At 59.5% G+C, this 20,493-nt stretch overlaps 2 protein-coding genes across 2 annotated transcripts; both read right to left on the reverse strand.

Annotated features, from left to right (window-relative positions):
* Positions 1-520: 520 nt before the first annotated feature.
* Positions 521-8,950, reverse strand: LOC106048384 (GRB2-associated and regulator of MAPK protein 2). The gene is made up of 6 exons (XM_066995217.1): positions 8,745-8,950; positions 5,426-5,566; positions 4,107-4,237; positions 2,047-3,174; positions 1,722-1,885; positions 521-1,603 (listed from the first exon to the last, which is right to left on the reverse strand). Exons 1-6 carry the CDS (start codon positions 8,854-8,856, stop codon positions 739-741), a joined length of 2,541 nt encoding a protein of 846 aa, XP_066851318.1. The 5' UTR covers positions 8,857-8,950; the 3' UTR covers positions 521-738.
* A 1,842-nt stretch (positions 8,951-10,792) lies between these two features.
* Positions 10,793-20,288, reverse strand: LOC136790571 (ras-related protein Rab-10-like). Its single transcript, XM_066995218.1, has 4 exons — positions 20,127-20,288; positions 16,758-16,847; positions 16,143-16,244; positions 10,793-13,741 (listed from the first exon to the last, which is right to left on the reverse strand). Exons 1-4 carry the CDS (start codon positions 20,205-20,207, stop codon positions 13,658-13,660), a joined length of 357 nt encoding a protein of 118 aa, XP_066851319.1. The 5' UTR covers positions 20,208-20,288; the 3' UTR covers positions 10,793-13,657.
* Positions 20,289-20,493: the final 205 nt, after the last annotated feature.

A 20,493-nucleotide genomic window follows, 5' to 3' on the forward strand; every position in this document is an offset into this window, starting at 1 on the left:
TGTAATTGCAAATCAAGCAGCCAAAGGCCAGAAGGGTCCCCCCGTGGGGAGAGCTCAATTTAAACTAAAAGGCTTTAAATCTCCGCGCACCTGTCGCTAATTTCAGAGCCGGCCTGGCCTCCACCTCCCTGCCTCGCCGCGGTGCCCTGCCTGTCCCCCGGCACCAGCAGGGTGCTCGCGCGGCGATGCTGCTCTTTCCACGTCGCGTTTGTGCTCGTTTCTCAAAGCCGGCAGCGCAAAACTTGGCCGAGACGTCCTCTCAGCCTGCCTCTGCTGCCCTGGGGGAGGCAGCTGCCTGCTTGCAGGGCTGGCGAGCAGCCTTCAGCCCTCCCTGGGGGGGGAGGCAGCGGCCCCCTGGACCCGTGCCCTGCTCTGGGGGCTGCACAGGAGCTGTGTGCGTGGGCTCCGAGCCTTGCCCGGAGCGGCTCTGCTTTCCCTGTGCCACCCCTCGGGCCCCCAGGCCAAGCCCCTGTCCCCCTCCTCCCCGAGCAAGGGGCTTCTCCGGCAGCTTGTTCTCTCCCGTACGTTTATTACACTAATCCACAAGGATTAAGTTAAAGCAGTCAATGCAAACTCCGATATTTTCCAGCCTGTTGAGGCCAAAATTACTGTCCCGTGTTAAAACAGAAAGGGGGGAGCCCCAGGCAGTGGGGCCGAGCTCCGGGGGAGGAGGAAACCCCGCAGCCAGAGCGGGGAGAGGCACTGCGTGGCTGGGGCTGGGGGTACCCCATCACCCGGCTAGATCTTGGGGCGCCAGCCCTTGATGAACTGCATGATTTTCTTCACCTGGAGCTTGGTGAGGCGGAAGTCGTCGGCCAGGATCTCCTCGCTGAGCTGCACGAAGATGCTGCCGTCGATGCGCTCCCGCGCGAAGAAGCTGACGACGTCCTCGGAGAGGCCGATGAAGCGCAGGCACTTGGAGACCTCCTCCACCGAGAGGGCCGAGAGGTCGGCGGGGGGCAGCCAGGGCGAGCCGTCCCCGCTGGGCCGGGGGGCAGCCGGCGGGGCCCCCCCCTCGCCCCGCGCCGCCGGCGGCACCTCGATGACGCCCTGCGCCAGGTAGAGGCGGGCAACGCCGCCTTCGGCCCCGCGCAGGACGGCGGGCGAGAGCGGGGCCGCCCCGCGGATGACGATGCTGTCCCCCTCAAAACCCTTGGGGGGGCGGGGGGGGGCCGTCGGATCCGGCCCCTCGAAGGGGGCGAAGGGTTCAGGCGAGGAGGAGGAAGAGGGAGCAGCCGGGGCCGAAGGCGGCTTGGGCCACTCCGGGCTCTCCGGCCACTCGGCCGGGCCGGCGAAGGGGTTGAGCGCCCCGAAGGGCGCGAAGCGTTTTTGGGGGTGCGGGGGCTTGAGGCGGGGGCAGCTGCGGAAGGGTTTCAGGGGGGGCTCGGCTGCCGGCAGCGGGGTGGAGCGGCCGCTGCCCCCCCCGGCCCCCGCCTCGGCGTAGGCCCAGGGGTCCGACCAGGCGGTGGGGCCGGGCTGGGCGGCGGGGGGCAGCGGGCGACCGGGGGGGTCCCCGGCCTTGCAGTCGCCCCAGGCGCAGGGGTAGCAGTACAGGGAGTAGGCGTCGGGCGAGGGCGAGCCGCTGCCGCTCCGCGGGACCAACCTGACGGAGGAAGGCGAGCGTCACCCCAGGGCCACGCTGTGTCCCCCCCCCCCAAACCTCGCGGTGCGGGGGACATCCCGTCCCGGGGGGGGCCACCCCGCGTCCCAGAGCCACTCACCCGTCATGGAGCCCCGAGGAGTAGTAGGAGAGGCTGGGGCTGGGCGAGGGAGCCGGAGCCAGCTTCGGGAAGCGCAGGGGGCCTGGGGGGCTGCGGGGTGCTGGGGGGCGGCCGCCCCGGGGCGGCACAGGGGGCGCGTTCAGCAGCCGGCACTCCTCCTTCACCTGCAACGGGGCGAGCGCCGTCAGGGCCCCGTCGTGGCAGGGCCGACACTGCCCCGGGACCCCCCCAACCCAACAGCAGGTCGCGGTGGGCGCACCCCGTGCCCCCAGCGTGGGGACACCGCTGGGCCCCCCCAGCCCCGGGGCCGCCCCCCAGCTCTTACCGCCTCCGATTTGGGTGGCACCGGGGGTGGCGCGTCCCCCAGGGGCTCGTCCCTGGGCACGCCGGGGCGGCGCGGGGAGCCCAGCGGGGACGCGGCCCCGAAGGTGACGAGGTCCGGCCGCCCCGTGCCGCCGGGCGAGGAGAAGCTCTCCAGGCCCTGGTTGCTCCAGAGTTCCTCGTAGGGGATCTCCAGCGGCTCCTGAGTCCTGAACTCGGGCTCGGCCCAGTCGGGCGTCATGTATTCCCTCTCGGGGTCGGCGAAGTCGGGCAGCGGCGGCTGATGGCGTGGTGTCCCCGTACCGGCGCCCGGCGGGTCCTGGCAGCGGGCAGCTGCGTCCTGGGGGGCGCGGGGCAGCCCCCCGCCGTAGAAGCAGAGCGAGAGGCGCTGCAGGGGCTGGCTGAGCTCCTCGCGGGCGCAGCCCGGCAGGCAGAGCCTCAAGCGCCGGGGGCTGGCGCACTCCTCCGAAAAGTCGGGCTTGGCCTCCCGCACCGCCCGCGAGTACTCGTCGGGGTTGAAGCGCTCGTGGCAGTACGCGGCGCTGTCCCGCAGCAGCTTCTCCAGCTGGGGGTCCCCCCCGAGCAGCCCCTCGGGCAGCTGGAAGCGCGGCATGTCGGCCAGCAGGAGGAAGTGGAAGGGGACCAGCTGGTCCCGGCGCAGGATGCAGCACAGCACCACCGTCTTGGAGATGATGCTGACCAGCTTGTAGCAGTGCCCCTCGCGGATGGCGTGCAGGTCGTAGGGGTTGCGCGCCGGGCGGCTGGGCACGGCCACGTTGACGGGCAGCCGCACCTTCTCGATGATGCTGCGGATGGTGTGCTCGCCCTCCTGGAGCCGCAGCTCGAGGGGGCTGCGGGTGCTGAAGCGGCCCTTGCACTGGAAGGGCAGGCTGAGGCTCTCGTTGGTGCGGTGGTTCATGCAGATCAGGCAGGGCATCTTGCCCTTCACCTGCTTGGCCCCCGCCGCCGGCGCCGCCTTGCCCAGCTTCCGCAGGAGGGTGTTGAAGCGCGACTTCTCCTTCACCGTCTTGGCGCAGAGGATCTCCGCCTGGCCCATCAGCGTCAGCTCGTCCCCGGCGTGCAGCGTGAAGTTGTACACCTCGCTGTCCTCGCTGAACTCCCCCGACACCACCTGCGCAGGGGCGGACGGTGGCTGAGCAGGCACCCAGTGCCCCGTCACCGTCCCCTGGTGTCCCACCACCGGCCACCCCCTGGTGTCCCGCTGCCTTCCCCTTACCTCCCACCCCCAACCCTGAGGTCCCACCACCATCCTGTAGTGTTCCACCGCCACCTCCTGTTGTCCCACCACCACCTCCTGATGTCCCACCACCACCTCCTGGTGTCCCACCGCCAACTCCTGGTGTCCCACCGCCACCTCCTGGTGTCCCACCAGCACCTCCTGATGTCCCACTGCCAAGTCCTGGTGTCCCACCACCACCTCCTGATGTCCCACTGCCAAGTCCTGGTGTCCCACCACCACCTCCTGATGTCCCACCAGCACCTCCTGGTGTCCCACCGCCACCTCCTGGTGTCCCACCGCCACCTCCTGATGTCCCACCGCCACCTCCTGGTGTCCCACCAGCACCTCCTGGTGTCCCACCACCACCTCCTGGTGTCCCACCAGCACCTCCTGGTGTCCCACCGCCACCTCCTGGTGTCCCACCGCCACCTCCTGATGCCCCACCACCACCTCCTGGTGTCCCACCATCACCTCCTGGTGTCCCACTGCCAACTCCTGATGTCCCACCACCACCTCCTGATGTCCCACCAGCACCTCCTGGTGTCCCACCGCCACCTCCTGGTGTCCCACCAGCACCTCCTGATGTCCCACCGCCACCTCCTGGTGTCCCACCAGCACCTCCTGATGTCCCACCACCACCTCCTGGTGTCCCACCAGCACCTCCTGATGTCCCACCACCACCTCCTGTACCACCGCCACCCCTGCTGCCTCACCACCATGCTCTGATGTTCGGCTGCTGCCCCACCATGGTCCCCCAATGCCCCCGACGTCCCCCTACCATTCCCTGCTGTCCCCCCACCCCGCCCCGCAGTGACCACGCCAACCTTCACGCTGAAGGTGATGGCCTCCATGACGAAGACGCGGTCGGGGAAGATGCTGGCCACCTCCTCCACGCTGTTGAAATATTGCACGGGCTCGCGGATGTCCCGGTCCTGGTCCAGCAGCTTGAACTTCCCTGCAGGGGACACCCAGCCCCGGAGCAGTCAGAGGGGCCCACAGGGGGCCCCCCCCCGGCCCTGGTGACCCGCAGCCACCCTGGCACGGTTCATTGGGGCCCATCAGCAGCTGATGAGCCCAGCCTGGAGTCCCCATCCCATTTGGGGCCCATCCCGAGCTCTCTCCTCCCGAAGCAAACCTCCGGGGGCACCAAGCTCCCCAGCGGTGCCCCTGCAGCACCCCCATAGGGGCAGAGAACACCCCAAAGCGACCACAAAAATGCCCCAAGGATGGAGGGAGCGGCTCCCGGAGGCTTCCTGCCCCCCCCCCAGCTGCCCCCAGCCCCACAGAGAGCGGTGTGCGGGGGGCCAGGCGCAGCCAGGCAGCCGGAGGGCTGCATTCAGGAGCAAAACTCTGCCTTCATTAGCGCGAGCGTGGCGGGGACGGGACCTGATGGGAATATTAACTCGGCGCCGCGGCGCGGGGCTGCTCTGCTCCGGGCCAGCGCAGAGGGGACACAAAAAGCTGGGGGAGGACGGGGCCGTGGCGCCCGAGCAAAGGGACAGGGACCGTGGCAGGAGCTGCCCTGCGCCCCACCGAGCCGGTTAACACGCTGCGTGCCCCCCCCCCCCCCCAGCCCTGACCCCCCTTGGGATGGGCGATCTGCCCCTCCCCCGCTCCACTTCCCATTATTTATTTATTAGCAGGACTCGTTGCCGCCATGGCGAGCACTTAGGAGTGGTCATTAAGGGCCCTCGCTACGGCGGCCGCGGTGAGCTCAGCACCTTCGTCTGCTACAGCAGCCCCGGCCTGTCCCCATCGCCGTCCCGGCCCCGTTCCTTACCAGTCCCCATCCCATCCCCGTCCCCATCCCATCCCCGTCTCCATCCCCATCCCTATTCCATCCCATCCCATCCCTGTCTCCATTCCCTGCTGTGTCCCATCCCCATTCCCATCCCCGTCCATGTCCCTGTCTCCATCCCCACCCCACCCCAGTCGCCCCCCCCCCCCATCCCTCCTCACCCCCGTGCCGGGCTGGGTGCCACCCGCACCGTCGGCAGCCCCAGCAGAGCAGCTCCTCGCCCCCAACTGGCTCAGGTCACCCCCCCCATGCCATGGGGACCCCAACTGGAGCCCCCCCAGCCCCAGTTCCTCCCGGGGGGGGCTCAGCCCACCCGGCCCCCTGCCCCGCGGCCCCTGTCCCCACCTGGGTACTGCAGGGGGATGTCGATTTTGGGGCCGATGACGTAGTGCCCTTCCTCCAGGCTGTGGGCCGTCACCGTCGTCCACTGGCGGCAGGAGTGGATCAGGAGCACGTCCTGGGCGCTCACCCCCTCCACCGACTCCCCTGCGGGGGGACGGGGACGGGCTGAGCCCCTGGGGGGGGGGGGGAGCCCAGTGGGGGACACAGCTCTGGGGAGCCCACCCGTGGGTGCCAGCCCCCCCCAGGACAGCAGAACTGCTCCCCACTCCCCCCCCCCTTGCTTTGCAGCACCCAGCACCGGTCCCCAGCCAGGTCCTGCTGGTGTCCCCCCCACACCCCATGTGCCACCAGCCCCGGGGTGGGGGGGGGGGGGGGGCCGAGGCTGCCAGGACCCAGCTCCCGCCTTTGCCTCCGGCCTCCCCCAGGCTCCCCAGGGCCCTTTCCAGCCCCCAGCCCCTGTGTGCCCCCCCCCCAGCCCCCCCAGCCCCCACCTCCCTCCCTGCCAGGGCCTCGGGAGCTCCTGTCCCAAAGCTGGGGGCCGAGCCCCTGACCCCCGCGAGCTGCTCTCAATCCCACCCCCCCCCCAGGTGTGCAACACGGCCCCCCCCAAAAGAGAGCGCGGCAATGCCAAGGCCTAAAACACGCTCAGGGCCCCCCCCCTGCTCAGCTCCGCTTCTGGGGCTGGGGGGGACGGGGGGGAGCAGCACGGCCACGGGGACGGCGAGCCCCAGGCTTGGGGACGGCCGCGGGGGGAGCCCCGAGGGGGTGCGGGTTTGGGGGGGGGGGGGGGGGGCCCCGGGCGCCGGGCGATGGGCGAGCAGGTGCCCGCTGCCAAGAGCCGCCAGTTGCCCTGGAAACAATTTTCTTTGTCCCTCTTGAAAGGCTGCGGCAGCGGCCGAACAACAACTTTATTGACACGGGGCCGCGCTGCAGGCCGGGGTGAGGCAGCTCGGGGGGGGCCCGGCACCCCCCCAGGCTGCAGCCGGCTCCGGAGGGGCGCAGCGAGTCCTTTGGGGGGGGGGGGGGGGGGGGGGGGGGGGAACGGGACGTGTCCTGCTCCAGGGGTGCTCAGCCTGTCCCCTGACACCCCGCTCTGCCCCTACACCGTGCAACGGGGCAGGGTGCTCCTGGCTGTGCCCCCCCCCCCCCCCCCCCGGCTGCATGCCCTGCGTGGCTCCCCGCACGCACCCACAGCCGTGCACAGCCCTGCACCGCCGTGCTCACACCCAGGTGTCCCCGTCCCTGTCCCCGTCCCTGTCCCTGGTTGGGGTCAGCACAGCCAGGCCCCCCCCCCCCCCGCAGCCCACTTTCAGCTCCTCGCGCCCCCACATCCCGAGGCGCTGACCTGAGCACCAGGCAGAAGCTGCCCTCCTGAGCCACAGCCCCGCTGTGTCAACCCCTGGGCACCCCCAGGCACCCCTGGAGACCCCCCCGGAGACCCCCCGGCCACCCTCACCCCTTAGAGCCCCCCCCCCCCCCCCCAGCTCTCAGGACAGTGGGGCCAGACCGAGGGGCGAGGAACGCATCCAAAAATGCAAGCCCGAGCCGGGGCCATCGCCAGCACCCCAGGGCAAGGTTGGGGGGGGGGGGTCCGGGTCTGAGCCTGCTCCACGTCTGGGGACCACCAGGGATGTGCTGGGGGGGGGGGGGCTGAGGGGCTCTGTGCCGCCATCCCCGAGCAGGGGGGTGCAGGCGGGGGGGGTTCCGTGGCCGTGCCGGGCGCCTCCATCCCGAAATCTCAGCAACAGTTACCAGGGAAATGGGCAAAGGCCGGCGCTGGCCCGGCAGCCCCGCGCAGGCGGCCCCTTTGTGCCCCCCCCCAGCCTGTGCCTGGGGAGGGGGGAGGCACCGCTGGGACCCCCCCCCACCCCGGGCACCCCAAAAGGTGGGAGCCCCCCCCCCCAAACCGTGGGGCTGCAGGGGAGGAGGGAATTTGGGGGTGCAGTGGGGTCCCCACTGCCACTGGTGGGGAGGGGGCGGTCACCCGGCCTCCAGCCGCCCTCCTCCTCCTCACGCCTCTGGCCTTCATCACCCCTCGTGCCCTTCGGCCCCGTCCCTGTCCCACCCCTCCCAGCCTCCCCCCCCCAGCCCCCCCCAGCCCCCTGCCCTCCCCTCCTCCCCAGCCCCCCCATCGCCCTGCCTGCTCCATCCCCGTCCCTGTCTGTCCCAGTCCCTCCGTCCGTCCCCATCCGCTGCAGCCCTTCCTCCCTCCCAGCCCCTCTTTCCCCAGCCCCCCCCAGCCCCCCCAGCTCCCCATCCCGCTCTCCCTGCCCCCTCTGTCGCCCCCCCCCCGACCCCCCTCTCCCAGCCCTCCCCTGCTCCCTGTCCCCTCCATCCCTGCCTCACCTCCTTCCACCGCTCCGTCCCTCCTCCCTCTGTCCCTGTCCCCACGTCCATCCCCAGCCCCTCCAGCCCTGCCTCACTCCCATCCCTCTGTCCCTGTCCCTCTGTCCCTGCCCCTCTGTCCCTGTCTCTCTTTCCCTGTCCCTCTTTCTGTGTCCCTGCCCTCTTCATCCCCCAAGCTTCCCATCCCTGCCCCTTCCCTCTGTCCCTGTCCCTCTGTCCCCAGCCCTGTCCCCTGCACCCCCCCCCATTCTTCCCATCCCTTTCCTGATCCCTGTCCCTGTCCCTCTGTCCCTGTCCCCGTCTCCATCCCCATCCCTCTGCCTCCATCCCCTGCCCCCCCCAGCCCCTCTCCCTGTCCGTGTCCCTCTGTCCCCATCCCCCTGTTCCTGTCCCCATCCCCTGCACCCCCTGGCCCCTGTCCCCATCCCTCTGCCCCCCTCCCCGTCCCTCTGCCCCCATCCCTCTGTCCCCGTCCCTCTGTCCCCATCCCTCTGTCCCCATCCCTCTGTTCCTGTCCCCATCCCCTGCACCCCCTACTCCCCGTCCCTCTCTCCCCATCCCCTGTCCCCAGCCCCTGCTCCCCCTGGCCCCTGTCCCCATCCCTCTGCCCCCCTCCCCGTCCCTCTGCCCCCATCCCTCTGTCCCCATCCCTCTGTCCCCGTCCCTCTGTCCCCGTCCCTCTGTCCCCATCCCTCTGTTCCTGTCCCCATCCCCTGCACCCCCTACTCCCCGTCCCTCTGTCCCCGTCCCTCTGCCCCCATCCCTCTGCCCCCCTCCCTGTCCCTCTGCCCCCCTCCCCATCCCCCTGCCCCCCTCCCCGTCCCCCTGCCCCCATCCCTCTGCCCCCATCCCCATCCCTCGGTCCCTGCCCCTCTGCCCCCATCCCTCTGCCCCCCTCCCCGTCCCTCTGCCCCCATCCCTCTGCCCCCGTCCCCCTGCCCCCGTCCCCGTCCCCCTGCCCCCCGGCCCCGCTCACCCTGCCCCAGGCAGACCAGCGTGGGCAGCCGGCACTTGCTGACGATCGCGTCCAGGGGCAGCGCCGCGGGGCTCCAGCGGAGCCGGGCCAGCCCCGCCGCCAGCTTCTCCATCGCCGCCGCATCGCCGCCGCCTCAGGCCGGCCCCGGGCCGCGGGGGGGGGCGGCGGCAGCGCCGGGCTCCATCGCCGCCGCCACCGGCACCGGAGCCGGGGCAGGGGGAAGGGGAAAAGGGGGGGGGGGAGGACGACGGCGGTGGGGGGGGGGTGGGGGGGGCAGCCGGGAGCCGCCCCCGCGGCGGGGCTCAGCCTTTGCCCGGCCCCTGAGGGCTCCCGGGGGGCTGCGGAGCCCCCCCCCCCCCCCCGCCTGGTTTCCCCCCGGATTTGAGGGTGAGGGGGGGGGGATGTGGGGTGAAGCCCCCCCCCGAGCTGGGTGAGAAGGTGTGGGAGGAATGAGGTTCGGATAGTTATTTTATTTATTTGGGGGGGGGGGTGCATGCGGGGTCCGGGCCGGGGGGGGGGGGGGGGGTCAGGTCAGCACCCCCCCGGTGCCCCCGCAGCCATGGGACGCAGCTGCAGGGGGGGCTCACAGAGGGGTTTGGGGGTCCTCAGAGCCCCCCCCGGTGCCACCCCTGCCATGGGCACGACCCCTGCCCCCAGCCCAGGCTGCCCCCAGCCCCATCCAGCCCGGCCTTGGGCACCCCCAGGGCAGTTTTGGGGTGCCTGGGGGTGCTGCATCCTCCTGAGTCCGGCTGGGGATGTCCCAGAGGACCCCAAAAGCCACAGGAGCACCCCCAGGTCCCCCCCCCCCCCACTGGGCCCCTCTCCCCCAGGACACGTGTGGACGGCACCGACACCAAGCGGTGGCTCATGGCCACCCCAGCTGGGGACACCAGGGGAAGGTCCCCGGGCGCTGGGGACGTGCTCATGGTCGATGTGGGGTTGGGGGGCTCCTACAGCACCTCGGGGCTCAAGGCGCCGCTCCCCCAGCCCTTACCCTTGGGGATTTGGGACGGGGAGCCCAGAGGAGCAGGGGGAGCAGCGAGCACGGACGGGTCGGTGCCCGGTGCTGCGGCCACGCCACCGCACGCTGGGCTCTGCCACCACGTCCCCACTCATCACATCTGGCCCCACTGGGACACGTGGGGCCGGGCTGGGAGCTGCCACCTCCCTGTGGGTGGCACCGTGATGGTGGCACCGTGATGGTGGCACCGACGGGCACCCGAGGCTGCGGCCCTGGCTGTGACAGCCTCGGCAGCAGCACAAAGCCCCCTCCGGTTACCGACACCACGGCAGCGGGAAGCAACAAGGCCAAGTGCGGCCCCGCTGCGCCAGGGGGACGGGGACAGGGACAGGGACAGGGACAGGCAATGCCCCCAACCTGGGCACGGCCCTGGGCCTGCAGGGGGCTTGGGGCACCCGCTCCCCGCAGCTCAGGGGACACAGAGCTGGCAGAGATGGGGCTGGCGAACACAAAGAATCACAGAATCACAGAATATCCTGGGTTGGAAGGGACCCACAAGGATCATCGAGTCCAACTCCTGGCTCCACACAGGTCTACCCAAAATTCTAGACCACGAGCGTGGCCAGCGGGCCCCAGGGTGCCTCCACCAGGACAGGGGACGCGGGTTAGTGGTGACATCGAGCACGGAGAAGCTGCAGCAAGCAGCTCCTGGGAGGCACGTGCAGCTCCCCCAGGGTGGAAACCCACCCGCACGGCCACAGCCACGGGCAGGCAGGGAGGCTGCCCCCGTCCCACGGGTTTCCGAAAGCTCCCCGCCACCTCGCTGAGGAGTTGGGGGCCGCAGGCTTGCCCCCAGGACAGCCCCACCAGCCCGCCCCCAGCCTCGAGAAGCAGCTGACACTTCCTACGTGAAAAACCAAGTAATGGCTGTGTCAAAACTCGGTTCCTTACAGCAGGGACCAGCTCCGATCGGTTCGTTAAGGCAGCCGAGTGGCCGCAGCCAGCACGGGCTGCGAAGCTCTGCGCACCCAGAGCCCCACGGGGACAGGGGGAAGGCGCCGGTAAGGGGCCCAGGAAGTAACCAGTGCAAGTTTATAAAAGCTTTTATTTGCTCTTGGTATGACCAAGAATGGGACAGTGATCTTTTATACAATTTGATACAGTAAGTGGTACAAAAGAATGTGTTTTAAATAAAAAGCCAGAGTGGAGTAGCAAAAATATTAAAAGATTAAGTAAAAAATTGTAGGCATGGGAATTAATCCTAGACCTGAAGTCGATGCTGTTTTTTCCACCATCCAAGTCCGATCGTACGAAGCGCGGCTTCCACCTCGCCCCGCGCCGCCCCGCACCGCCCCGGCCACACCGACGTGCCAAGTACAAAGCAGGTAACACGCTTATACAATAGATCCAACCTCGGGGTTTAGTTCATCATTACCAATTTAATTAAGTTACATTTTGCCATGACAAAAGGTAGCACTGGGGGTTCCGCTGCCGGCCGGGGACGCGACAGCCCGCGGCTGCTGGCACGGCTGGATCCAGCGCGACGGCACCCGGGCGGCTCGAGGGGCTCCGGGGGGGTCCGGGCAGGATTCGGCTTCAATCCCCACCCGGGGCCGGGGGGGCTTCCACACGCAGGTGCCACAAGCAGTTAGTTGGCTAGCGAGCGGTAAATTTAGATACCAGCAGAAATAAAGTTACTGCAGATTCCTCCAACACGATTATTATTACTTTTTTAGCATCAGAATTGACTCTTGGTGCTCACTCCTCCTCAGCTGGGCCTTGCACTCCCAAAACAAAACAAAGCCACACGGTTAAAAGTCATGTTTTCATACGAACAGAAGAGGACCACCTAGACCTGTCTGCGCGTGCTGACTGCGTAGGGAGGGGGCTGCGCTCCCCTGGCCGGGCACTACGAGCGCAGCGCCTACAGACGACCCCGACAGATTTACACAGAAGGAGCCAAGCCCCCGGCAGCAAATAAAAAGCTCACGTTTTAAAACAAAGATTATACAAAAAGAAAAAAAATGATGTCTATTTTTCCATTTTCCCTTTTTGATAACGTTGAAAAGTGCAGGTTTAACCAGAAGGTAGCCGGCCGCTATTTACAGTGCTGGCCACCAGGCGCAGCGCGGGGGGACCGACCTGTGCCCGTCTGCCCACGGGGGTCCCGGGCCCGCCTGGCCAACAGCCACACGGCTGGGAAGGGCGAACACAGAGACAAAATGCCAAACCACGGGGAAAAGGGAGACACGCCGGCCGAGTTACTACACGGGAAGCGGTTCAAAACTAGAATTCCAATGTTAAAACACCGTCATTTCATTAAAATTAAATCAGCGTTAGTTACTACTTTATTTACTGGAGAAAGTCCAAAACCCAAGCGGACAAGAGTGAGGCGCGAGCTCGTCCAGCTTCAAAGAACGCGAGGCTCGGGGGAAGCGGCTGTTGGGAACATCTTTTTGTCCTTGGCTGGAGCAGCTCTCCTGCGCCGTGTTTTAAATGCGAGGCAAGTGAACGCACGGCTGCTCCTGCAGCCCGAAGGCCCGGTTCAGCGGGAGCAGCCTACAAAGCCGGGCTGGCAGTCGTTAACCCCCTTCCTTTCAAACCCGAAGCCACTGCAGTGCGCGAGCGCGGGTGCCTGGCGGGGACGCGGCGGCACAGCCCGCGAGCCCGTGCCCCGGGAGCGAGCCAAGACTGACCGCAGCACGAATGACTCGGAGCTTGTAACACTGGAAAGTGGAAAGTTTTCAGGGAGGTAATAAATTAAACTGCCGACTTTTTTTTCTTCCTTTTTTTTTTTCTTTTTTCTTTTTTAATCTAGTTTTACTCAGCCTCTTGCTAGGCTACCGAACATCTTGTTGGAGCGGCTAACAGTGAGAGACAGAACTTAAAAGTTCATGTTAACTGCTGTCAGTTTGGGAATCGCATGTTATATTCATACACATAAAGTAGACAACCACATCACCCTCCATAGAAAACTAGTGCATGCAAATAACTCTTCCATATCATAAAACCCAATGGCTATGCAGGAGGAGAGAAGATATACTAGTGAACTGACATTGGCTAGAGGGAAATTAGTAGGTATCGTCAACATTTTACCTTGAAAGCTAAATCAGTGCTTTGTATTAAATTTTTGGCAAACATACCACGTTGCCATCCTTTTAATTAACACATCACACCATGAAGGAAAGCAAATAAAAGCAGCATGCAGGCAAAAGGAAAGAGCTGCGAGTGAGAAAAAAAATGGCAGCAGGAACAGTTCCGAATGGGTAGATCACCAAAAAGGAGACAGAGCAGATTAAATGCAGTATTTTTTGCACCACCCTTTGTCCTCGATGCATTACACCAACAATTACAGAAAGCAATCACAAAAGAGTTCAGTATTTTAAAATGATCAGGTATGGATGGTATGTCTCCTGCACATGCTTCCACCAGAAGAGAAACAAAAGTGAAAATAAAAGTTCCTTTCCACATAAGGCACAGGACAAAATAAACCCCATTCACATACTCAAGGCGAAAATGAGTGTTTTCCTGGCTCTTTTGCTGATGCTTCTAGAGAATATGGTGACTCAAGCACATTATCCATGACAGAAAATTCCACTGTTGTACAAAATAAATTGTTAATTCTAACTTTTATTCTTATACAATTTGCAGAGTAGAGTTGAATATGATTGCTATATGTTTTAATGTCAGGAGGAACGGGACTATAATACAACCAAAACGTAGTGGTAAGTTGAGCAGGTACATTAAAAAATGAAGTCGCGGAGATGATTTTCCTATACATGTTGAGGAAATTATAGTACGCAAGCCGTCCTAAACAGAAAAACAAAGGGAGACAGGAGCTTGTTAAGATGAGGAACAAAACATCGGTTTAAGGTTAAAAACGGGCAGAGTGGTTTGTTTTGCAGCGAGAAAAAAGGAGCGGTGGATGGCGATTGGTGATATAGGAGAACGTTCAGCAACACTTGCTCTTCCAGCCTGTCACCCCACCTCCACTGCTGATATCTACATTTTCACTGTTGGGCTCTTTTACAGGGGTCTGCAACGAGACAAGCAAGAAGGTTAGGTAACTCCTGAGACATTCGGAAAAAGAGCGTTCAGAGCTGAAGAGGTAGAGGCTTACAGAAGGACTGACACCACCAAATAACATCCCAAATAAACTACGGACAAAGAGCTCTACAGAAATGTAGGGAATCCTCCTTCCCTCGCCAGCAGAAGCGTGCAAAACCAGTCTTAGGATTTTTTTTGTGGCTGTTGTTTTAAATCAACAGCGATTAGAAATCTGGGAAAAGCTTTCAAACTAGGCCCGCTCCAAAGTAAACAAGAATTATTTCCAGATCCCGCTTTTAGAACTGACACTCGGACTTTGGTGGAGTAAATCACAGTGTGCAACTTACACAAGCTGAAGTTAAATTATGTGAGCTAATGACCTTAAAAATGACAGAGTCATTTTATTTATGGATAAGGAAAAAAAAGGGCAAAGCAAAAAGCATCTGCCTTCCAGTTAATCAGGACACCAGATTCCGAGGCAAAACATCTCATCTGCACCATGGGATGTAAGCTTGGTTTGACCAAAACAAAACCTGAAGTCCAGTGGTTTTGATCAGATGCTCGCATCTATTTTCAGCTGTTTAGAAACTAATCTAAACATTCGTGAGAATACAGCACTTTAGTCCCCGCATTCCTTTTCCTATTCTCTACCCCACAGCCTTGCAACAGCAAGCCATCGCCCACCCTGCCCCGTTCTTCAGACAAATGCACTGAGGCCCGAAGTAAAAATGTAAAGGTCAGGAGGCGCAGCAGGACCCACTAGGCTAGGAACCCTCCTGTTCACCAAAGGCCAACGATTTTCAGTCGCTCCCTCACATAAAGCTCGTCAAAAACCGGTTAAGAAACAACTCCGAACTAGGGCTGCGACCACGGCGCGTTGAGCAGAGGCGTATTCAAAAGGGATGAGGAAAGACTCAGCAGTGACCTTGCACTAGATTTCCAACCAATTAACCCGGACGACGTTAGCGATAGCATTCACGTGGGGGAAGATAATCCCGTCCCTACTGCTAACCTGGAGCACAGAAAAAATATGTAAACATTTAGGAACAAAGCACACGTGCTGGAGTTGGCCAACCCACGCCTCTCGAGCTCTCAGAGTTTCAGTGCTGGAGACGTGACCTGATCGCACGTAGGGACACGCCAGCACAGGGTTTAATCAAGTCCTTGGTACAGGAGTACACAAACTAACTGAAAATCAGCCCTGGAGCCTCCTGAATGTCTGCTCAGCTCAATCCAGCAACAAAACAGTGGCAGCTATTGGGAGCCGATGCATTCCCAACTTATGACAGACACCAGGGATACAAGTACAGCGGTATCTCGCAGCTCTGGGCATACAAAGCTGTGGGTACATGACTCAGCAAAGACAGCGCTCTTCATGGTACATTTCAGGAGGGAGAACCAGCCACCAGGAAGCCCTGGTGATCCACGTTCTTCTCTCAGCTGCAATTTAACCTGCCAGCCAAGGCTTCCAATGAAACACGGAGGGTTAGAGAGGCAATCACTGAAACAAGGTAGAAGTGACAGGTCTAGTCATTCAGAATCCCGGCAGAAACTTAAGACTTTTTACACAATACTGGGTACTGACAGAAATGGCTAAAGGCATAGCTGAAAAATACAGGCAAATGCTAACGTGGCAGGGCAGAAGAGGGGAAAAGACAGAATTCCTTTATTTGAGGAAAAAGGTCCACACGGCATTCAACAACTATACGGTGAACTATATTGTGGCACACCAGAAATAAAGTCCATGTTTTAAAACAGTAAGTTTTGAAGTACAGCCACCAGAAGAGTCTACTGAGGTTCCGATGGATTCTCTGTTGCTGCGAGTTGTCAAATCCTTTGGCTGTAGCTTTACAGAGGGACACAGTCTGTTTAAAAGAGAAATCTGAGGACACCGTGTGGCCCACCTCACACAGAGACTGGAGGGACAGTCAAAACAGAAAAGCAACACCAGGGCTCATCCCTGAATTCCAGTGACTTGGGTCTCCTCGGGATTAAAATAACTTCAGGCATCTGAGACAGGAAGTGACAAACATTCACGTTCCCTCTCCACAAAGCAGGGAAGAATGAAGGTGGCAGGGAAAGGACAATTCTCTTCCAAATTAATTCAAACGTTTTAACTGCAAGCACGCGTGTGATACAAGTGAGTTTAAGGACCAAACAACTAGGAGTTCCTTGGTGCTTTGATGTATGCTACTCCCTCTAGATAGTACCAGCACCATACTGAAACATCAAACAAGCTTTAGAAGCCTTAGATGTACAAGTCTTCCTTCAGGGACTTGTTTGTCTTAGCATACCAAAGTAAAAAGCCACAACAATTCAGGTGAACATCAAAAGAAACAGACGCTGACATTTTAGGATTTTTTTCCCGAACAAATCCTGTAATTACCTACCTTTCGAAGAATGTCTTCTGCTAATGTGAGGAATGCCTTCTCAATGTTTATATTTGCTTTTGCACTAGTTTCGAAAAACCTAATACCATGCTCCCTAGCAATCTAAACCAAAAAAGAAAAAAGAAGGTTAGAGTTATTGTAGTGTTATTCGGTTGATGCTGCTGTAACTTTGGGATTAGTAACATTTATGAGCACGTAATATTCTTTCAGTGTGGCAGGCATCAGAAGTACTAGCTAAGCAAAATGTCACACAAGAAGATTCAGAACTTAAATCAGAAACAGCAGTTAAAGTGTATTAAATTACAAGCTGATGCCTGAACGTAAGAGGACAGATACCACACAAATCAGTCGCACGACAAGTAACTTAACAAAGGTTGCTTGCAGAATTTTAGCTATCCAAAACAGAAGGAACTGCAGCTGAACTCACTCCATTCACGGCAGTTGTTCACAATTAAACTTCCAGGAAAACGTTCCTTAGGCTTACAAGGCAGCAAATCCAGCTATCTTGTTTGTTCCCTGGCATGCCCCGCCGTGGCATTTAAACCACCCGACAATGGCAGGAAGTCTTGGCACTGATTTGCTTACTTGGATAAGCAAGTTTTTGTCCACACCTACCTGTTCACCTTTTGCTTTAGGAACAACTCTTTTATCTTCCATGTCACACTTGTTTCCTAACAGCATCCTCTCCACATCTTCATTGGCATGCTAAAATGAGATAACAGACAGGTTTACACATCTCCCCCAGCAAGCAGCAGACAGCTACTGTACTTTTGGATTTCCACACTGTTTGAAGTCCAGGCTAACGCTCACACGTCCAGCTGACCAACTCTTTCCTGAGTCCTAACAAAGACTGTCAGGAATCATTCTTCAGACCCTACCCTTAAACTAAAGAGCTCATGTATCCAGGAAGTGGAATTAGACAACGACAACAGCCCTGAGACAGGACTGCCACCATCCCAACGTCAGTTATTCTTCCCCTTCCTTTTTATTTGTGTAGTCTAAGTGTGAAGTCTTCCTTTCTGAAAAGGATTAAGTGCTGGTTTGCAGCACAGATTCTTCCAGCTACCAGCATTCACCTAGCAAACCCTGGTTGGGTCGCATTCAGTGACATGGGAAAAGCAGCAGCTTCCTGCCTGGAACTTCCAAGCCTTAGTTTTTTCGTGTGCTAGACACACACACTTACAGAAACAATGCTACAAAGGCCAAAACATCGGAGGACAAAATGAATTCCAAAACTACAGCTGCCAACAATCAAGCTCCACGCACTGCAATGGCTCCAGCCGACACTATTGCTTTTTTGGGATTTAAGGGATTGTCTGGATAGTTTTGCCGTAGACAGGTAAGCCTCCCTAACAACCACAACGGTGCTTTCAACCACTACAAAGCTAAACAACAGAAAAGGTGTTTATAAGTTACGAAAAAAATACTTTTTTTGTTGTTTGTTTGTTTTTTTGAGGAGTTCCTGGGTTAAATAACAAAGGCAAATCTAAGGTCTCCAGCAACACGCTATCATGGGAGCACGACTGCATGTCAGCTTTGTGCTTTAGCTCTGTCTGCTAAGTGTTTCGTGCGGAAGTTGGCAAACTCATGCAGTGAAACGGCACTGACTCTCTACCAAGTGCACACACAACACTATGTCACAAAGGGAAAACTGAAGTGAGCACCGCTAACACTCAAGATCCGACGAGAAGCAGGACCCCATACGCAGGGAATCAGCCTCGTAAGGCAAAACAGACTACCAACGGGTTTCTCCAGGAATGCTGTATGAACAAAAATCCCTCAGCTGTCCAGTTATTGAAATACTGCCAATATCCACCATAACAAGGCAAGAACACACCAGGGATACCCATCAGACCAGCGGAGAAGCTCCAGCAGCCACGGCACGAAGCATCACTTAAGTGGATAACTGAGGTACTTTGCAGCCTGACATGAGAAGCTTCTTGGAAAGTCTAATCTGAATTTACTTTCACTCCAACAGCTATAACGCTATTTTACAGCAGAGTTACTAACACAACTACAGAGGGAAGAGCTTCATGCATCCAGCACTCCTGCTTATAGTAATAGCCCATTTCACATTCCTCAGGAGAATCGCCCCCAGATTTTTCCCTTCAAGTCATAAGGAGTAACAACAACCAGATGGCAAAGACACCGTGTAGATTAAGACACCAAAAACGTTGATTTTTCGTGCCCACAGAACTGCTTACCCAGCAGCAGACCTCTCAAATACAGCCAGCCCTGTGCATAAAACCGAGCACTTGAACACCTCAGTGAACTCCTGCTGGCCTGAAGCAGAAGTGCTCGGCGTGGTGCACCTCTGCAGAACTGGCCACCTTTAAATACTTCATATTTAGCAAGGATGAAGGTGTGACGTTGTTACACGTCTCTAGTTTTCCCAGTTATTTCAGAATCAGGGCTTACGTATCCTGTAGAAGCGCCTCTTTGCGCTCAACTGCAACTCAGAACACCAGCTTTCCTACCAAAAGTTCTCATTATTGAGAGAGTATCTTTGACAATATTAGGTCCTTGTAAAACAGAAGCGCTTAGCTGCTTCATTCGCTGCTGGCACTTGCAGCAACCCTGCACACGGGGGGACAGCCCCCGCCAGGCGTTTCAGCGAGCAGCCTGAGTGCTGGGGCTGAACCTCGGAGTCCAGGCGCACCTGAAGCGAGCCGCAGGGCTTGTGCTACACGGGTCTGAAAACGTGAGGCGAGCACCAACACGCGCCACCTCACACACAATGGCACGAATGACATCCTTACCCAACATCCTGGACACCGTGGCTTTTTTTAAACAAAGCAACAAACCTAAAGGCCTTGGCTTCAAGCTTACGTTTGGCTTGTTGCTGAGTCCCTTCCTGTCCTACCCCACTCCTTCCCCGCTTCTTACTTCCACGCCCACCTCGATCCATGCCTTTTCATAAACAGTGTAATTTCCCATTTCTCTGCTAGGAAAATTACAATCCCGAAGTAACATTTTTGCTCTGCAAGAGCCTTTCACCAGCCTCAGTGCTTCGAGCAGCAGTACCTGACAGCATCCCACTGCTGACACTCAGTTGTATGGAGCCATCTTCATGCTTTCAAACAAATAACGAAGCTGGAAGCCCAAAGGTTTATTCCGTTAGAGGACACCATAACACAAGTTAAAACTAACAGTCGTGCTGCTCTCTAACAATTGGGAATTCCCTGAGAACAACCTCTTAGGGGTCCGGGCACTGAATGCTTCCACATCAGTTTTTTCTGCTTCACTTGACCTCACTTGAAATTTTACCAACTTTGTGTGGTAAAATGCGGTAAAACCATTTTGCCTTGTTCGGTACTCCCCTAACAAAACCAACAACTGGCTACGCAGGTTTCAGTAAGTTGCTGGCATTCAACAAGAGCAGTTTGCAATACCACCTCTAACAGCAATGATAAAGCTGCAAATGCATCTGTACAACAGTTTTGGTGGAGACAACAGAGTGGAGGTGATCATATTTAATCATCCTTGAGACCTACGCAGCCATCCTAATAAAACGGGTTAGTAACAGAGGCGATACATCATTCCACAGCTGCTCCACAGCTTATGGCTTAGCGCAGTTCCTTTGCACACCACCTTGTGGTGGCTGCTCCTCCTGGAAACAGCGCTGCCCAGTTACCAACAGGCGTGTTCCTTACCTCCAAGTATCCTCCAGCACAGAAACGAAGTCTGTTCGTGCATGGATTTAACACATCTGGACACCGCCAGCCCCCGTGCAGTGGTGCAACCCTCCCTGCTGCTGCGGGGAGAGCTGAGGAGGGGAAGGCAGGAGGTGGGCTAGGTTCAGGACAGCCTGAAGTGTTATTCCTTTGATGGGCCGGGTTCAGAACAGCACCCAAACCCCACGTTAAGTCACGCACCACACCTTGGGCCAGTACAGAAGCGTAAGGTGCACTCGGTAGGACTCATGAGATGCTCTGCAGGTCACCACATGCAGCTTGGGGCCGGGATCGTACAGCCTTTACTCACCTCATCTATGTTTCTGAGCCACTTGCTGATGTTTTCAAAGCTCTTGGCGTTGGTGATGTCATACACCAGCATGATTCCCATGGCACCTCTGTAGTAGGAGGTGGTGATGGTGTGAAATCGTTCCTGCCCTGCTGTGTCCCTGCAAAGAGAGCGCGTATCAGAGGCAAGCTCTAAAGGAACCAACGGGGTTTATCTGTTAGCCGGGTGTGCGTGGCCCAACCCGCCCTGTATTACAGCGCTACTGCTGGACGTGCAGTTTCCAACGAGTGGCAGGAGAGGCAGCAGCAGGAAGGCCCTTTCCCTCCCAGACGCAGCTGAACATTCAGAGAACAAAAAAGGCAAGCTTCGGTAAGCCACAGAAACTCAG

The sequence above is a fragment of the Anser cygnoides genome, chromosome 3 (assembly GCF_040182565.1).
Source record: "Anser cygnoides isolate HZ-2024a breed goose chromosome 3, Taihu_goose_T2T_genome, whole genome shotgun sequence".
Taxonomy (NCBI): Eukaryota; Metazoa; Chordata; class Aves; order Anseriformes; family Anatidae; genus Anser; species Anser cygnoides.

Bases quoted from the DNA above. Each gene is read 5' to 3' on its own strand.
- LOC106048384 (XM_066995217.1), bottom strand. From the start codon at position 8,856: ATGGAGAAGCTGGCGGCGGGGCTGGCCCGGCTCCGCTGGAGCCCCGCG. The intron at 4,238-5,425 runs GTGGGGACAGGG...TGTCCCCTGCAG, and splicing joins CATCCCCCTGCAGTACCCAG to GGAAGTTCAAGCTGCTGGAC. The intron at 1,886-2,046 runs GTAAGAGCTGGG...GCCCCGTTGCAG, and splicing joins TGCCACCCAAATCGGAGGCG to GTGAAGGAGGAGTGCCGGCT.
- LOC136790571 (XM_066995218.1), bottom strand. From the start codon at position 20,207: ATGGGAATCATGCTGGTGTATGACATCACCAACGCCAAGAGCTTTGAA. The intron at 16,848-20,126 runs GTGAGTAAAGGC...ATCTCATTTTAG, and splicing joins GGCTCAGAAACATAGATGAG to CATGCCAATGAAGATGTGGA. The intron at 16,245-16,757 runs GTAGGTGTGGAC...TTTTTGGTTTAG, and splicing joins CTAAAGCAAAAGGTGAACAG to ATTGCTAGGGAGCATGGTAT.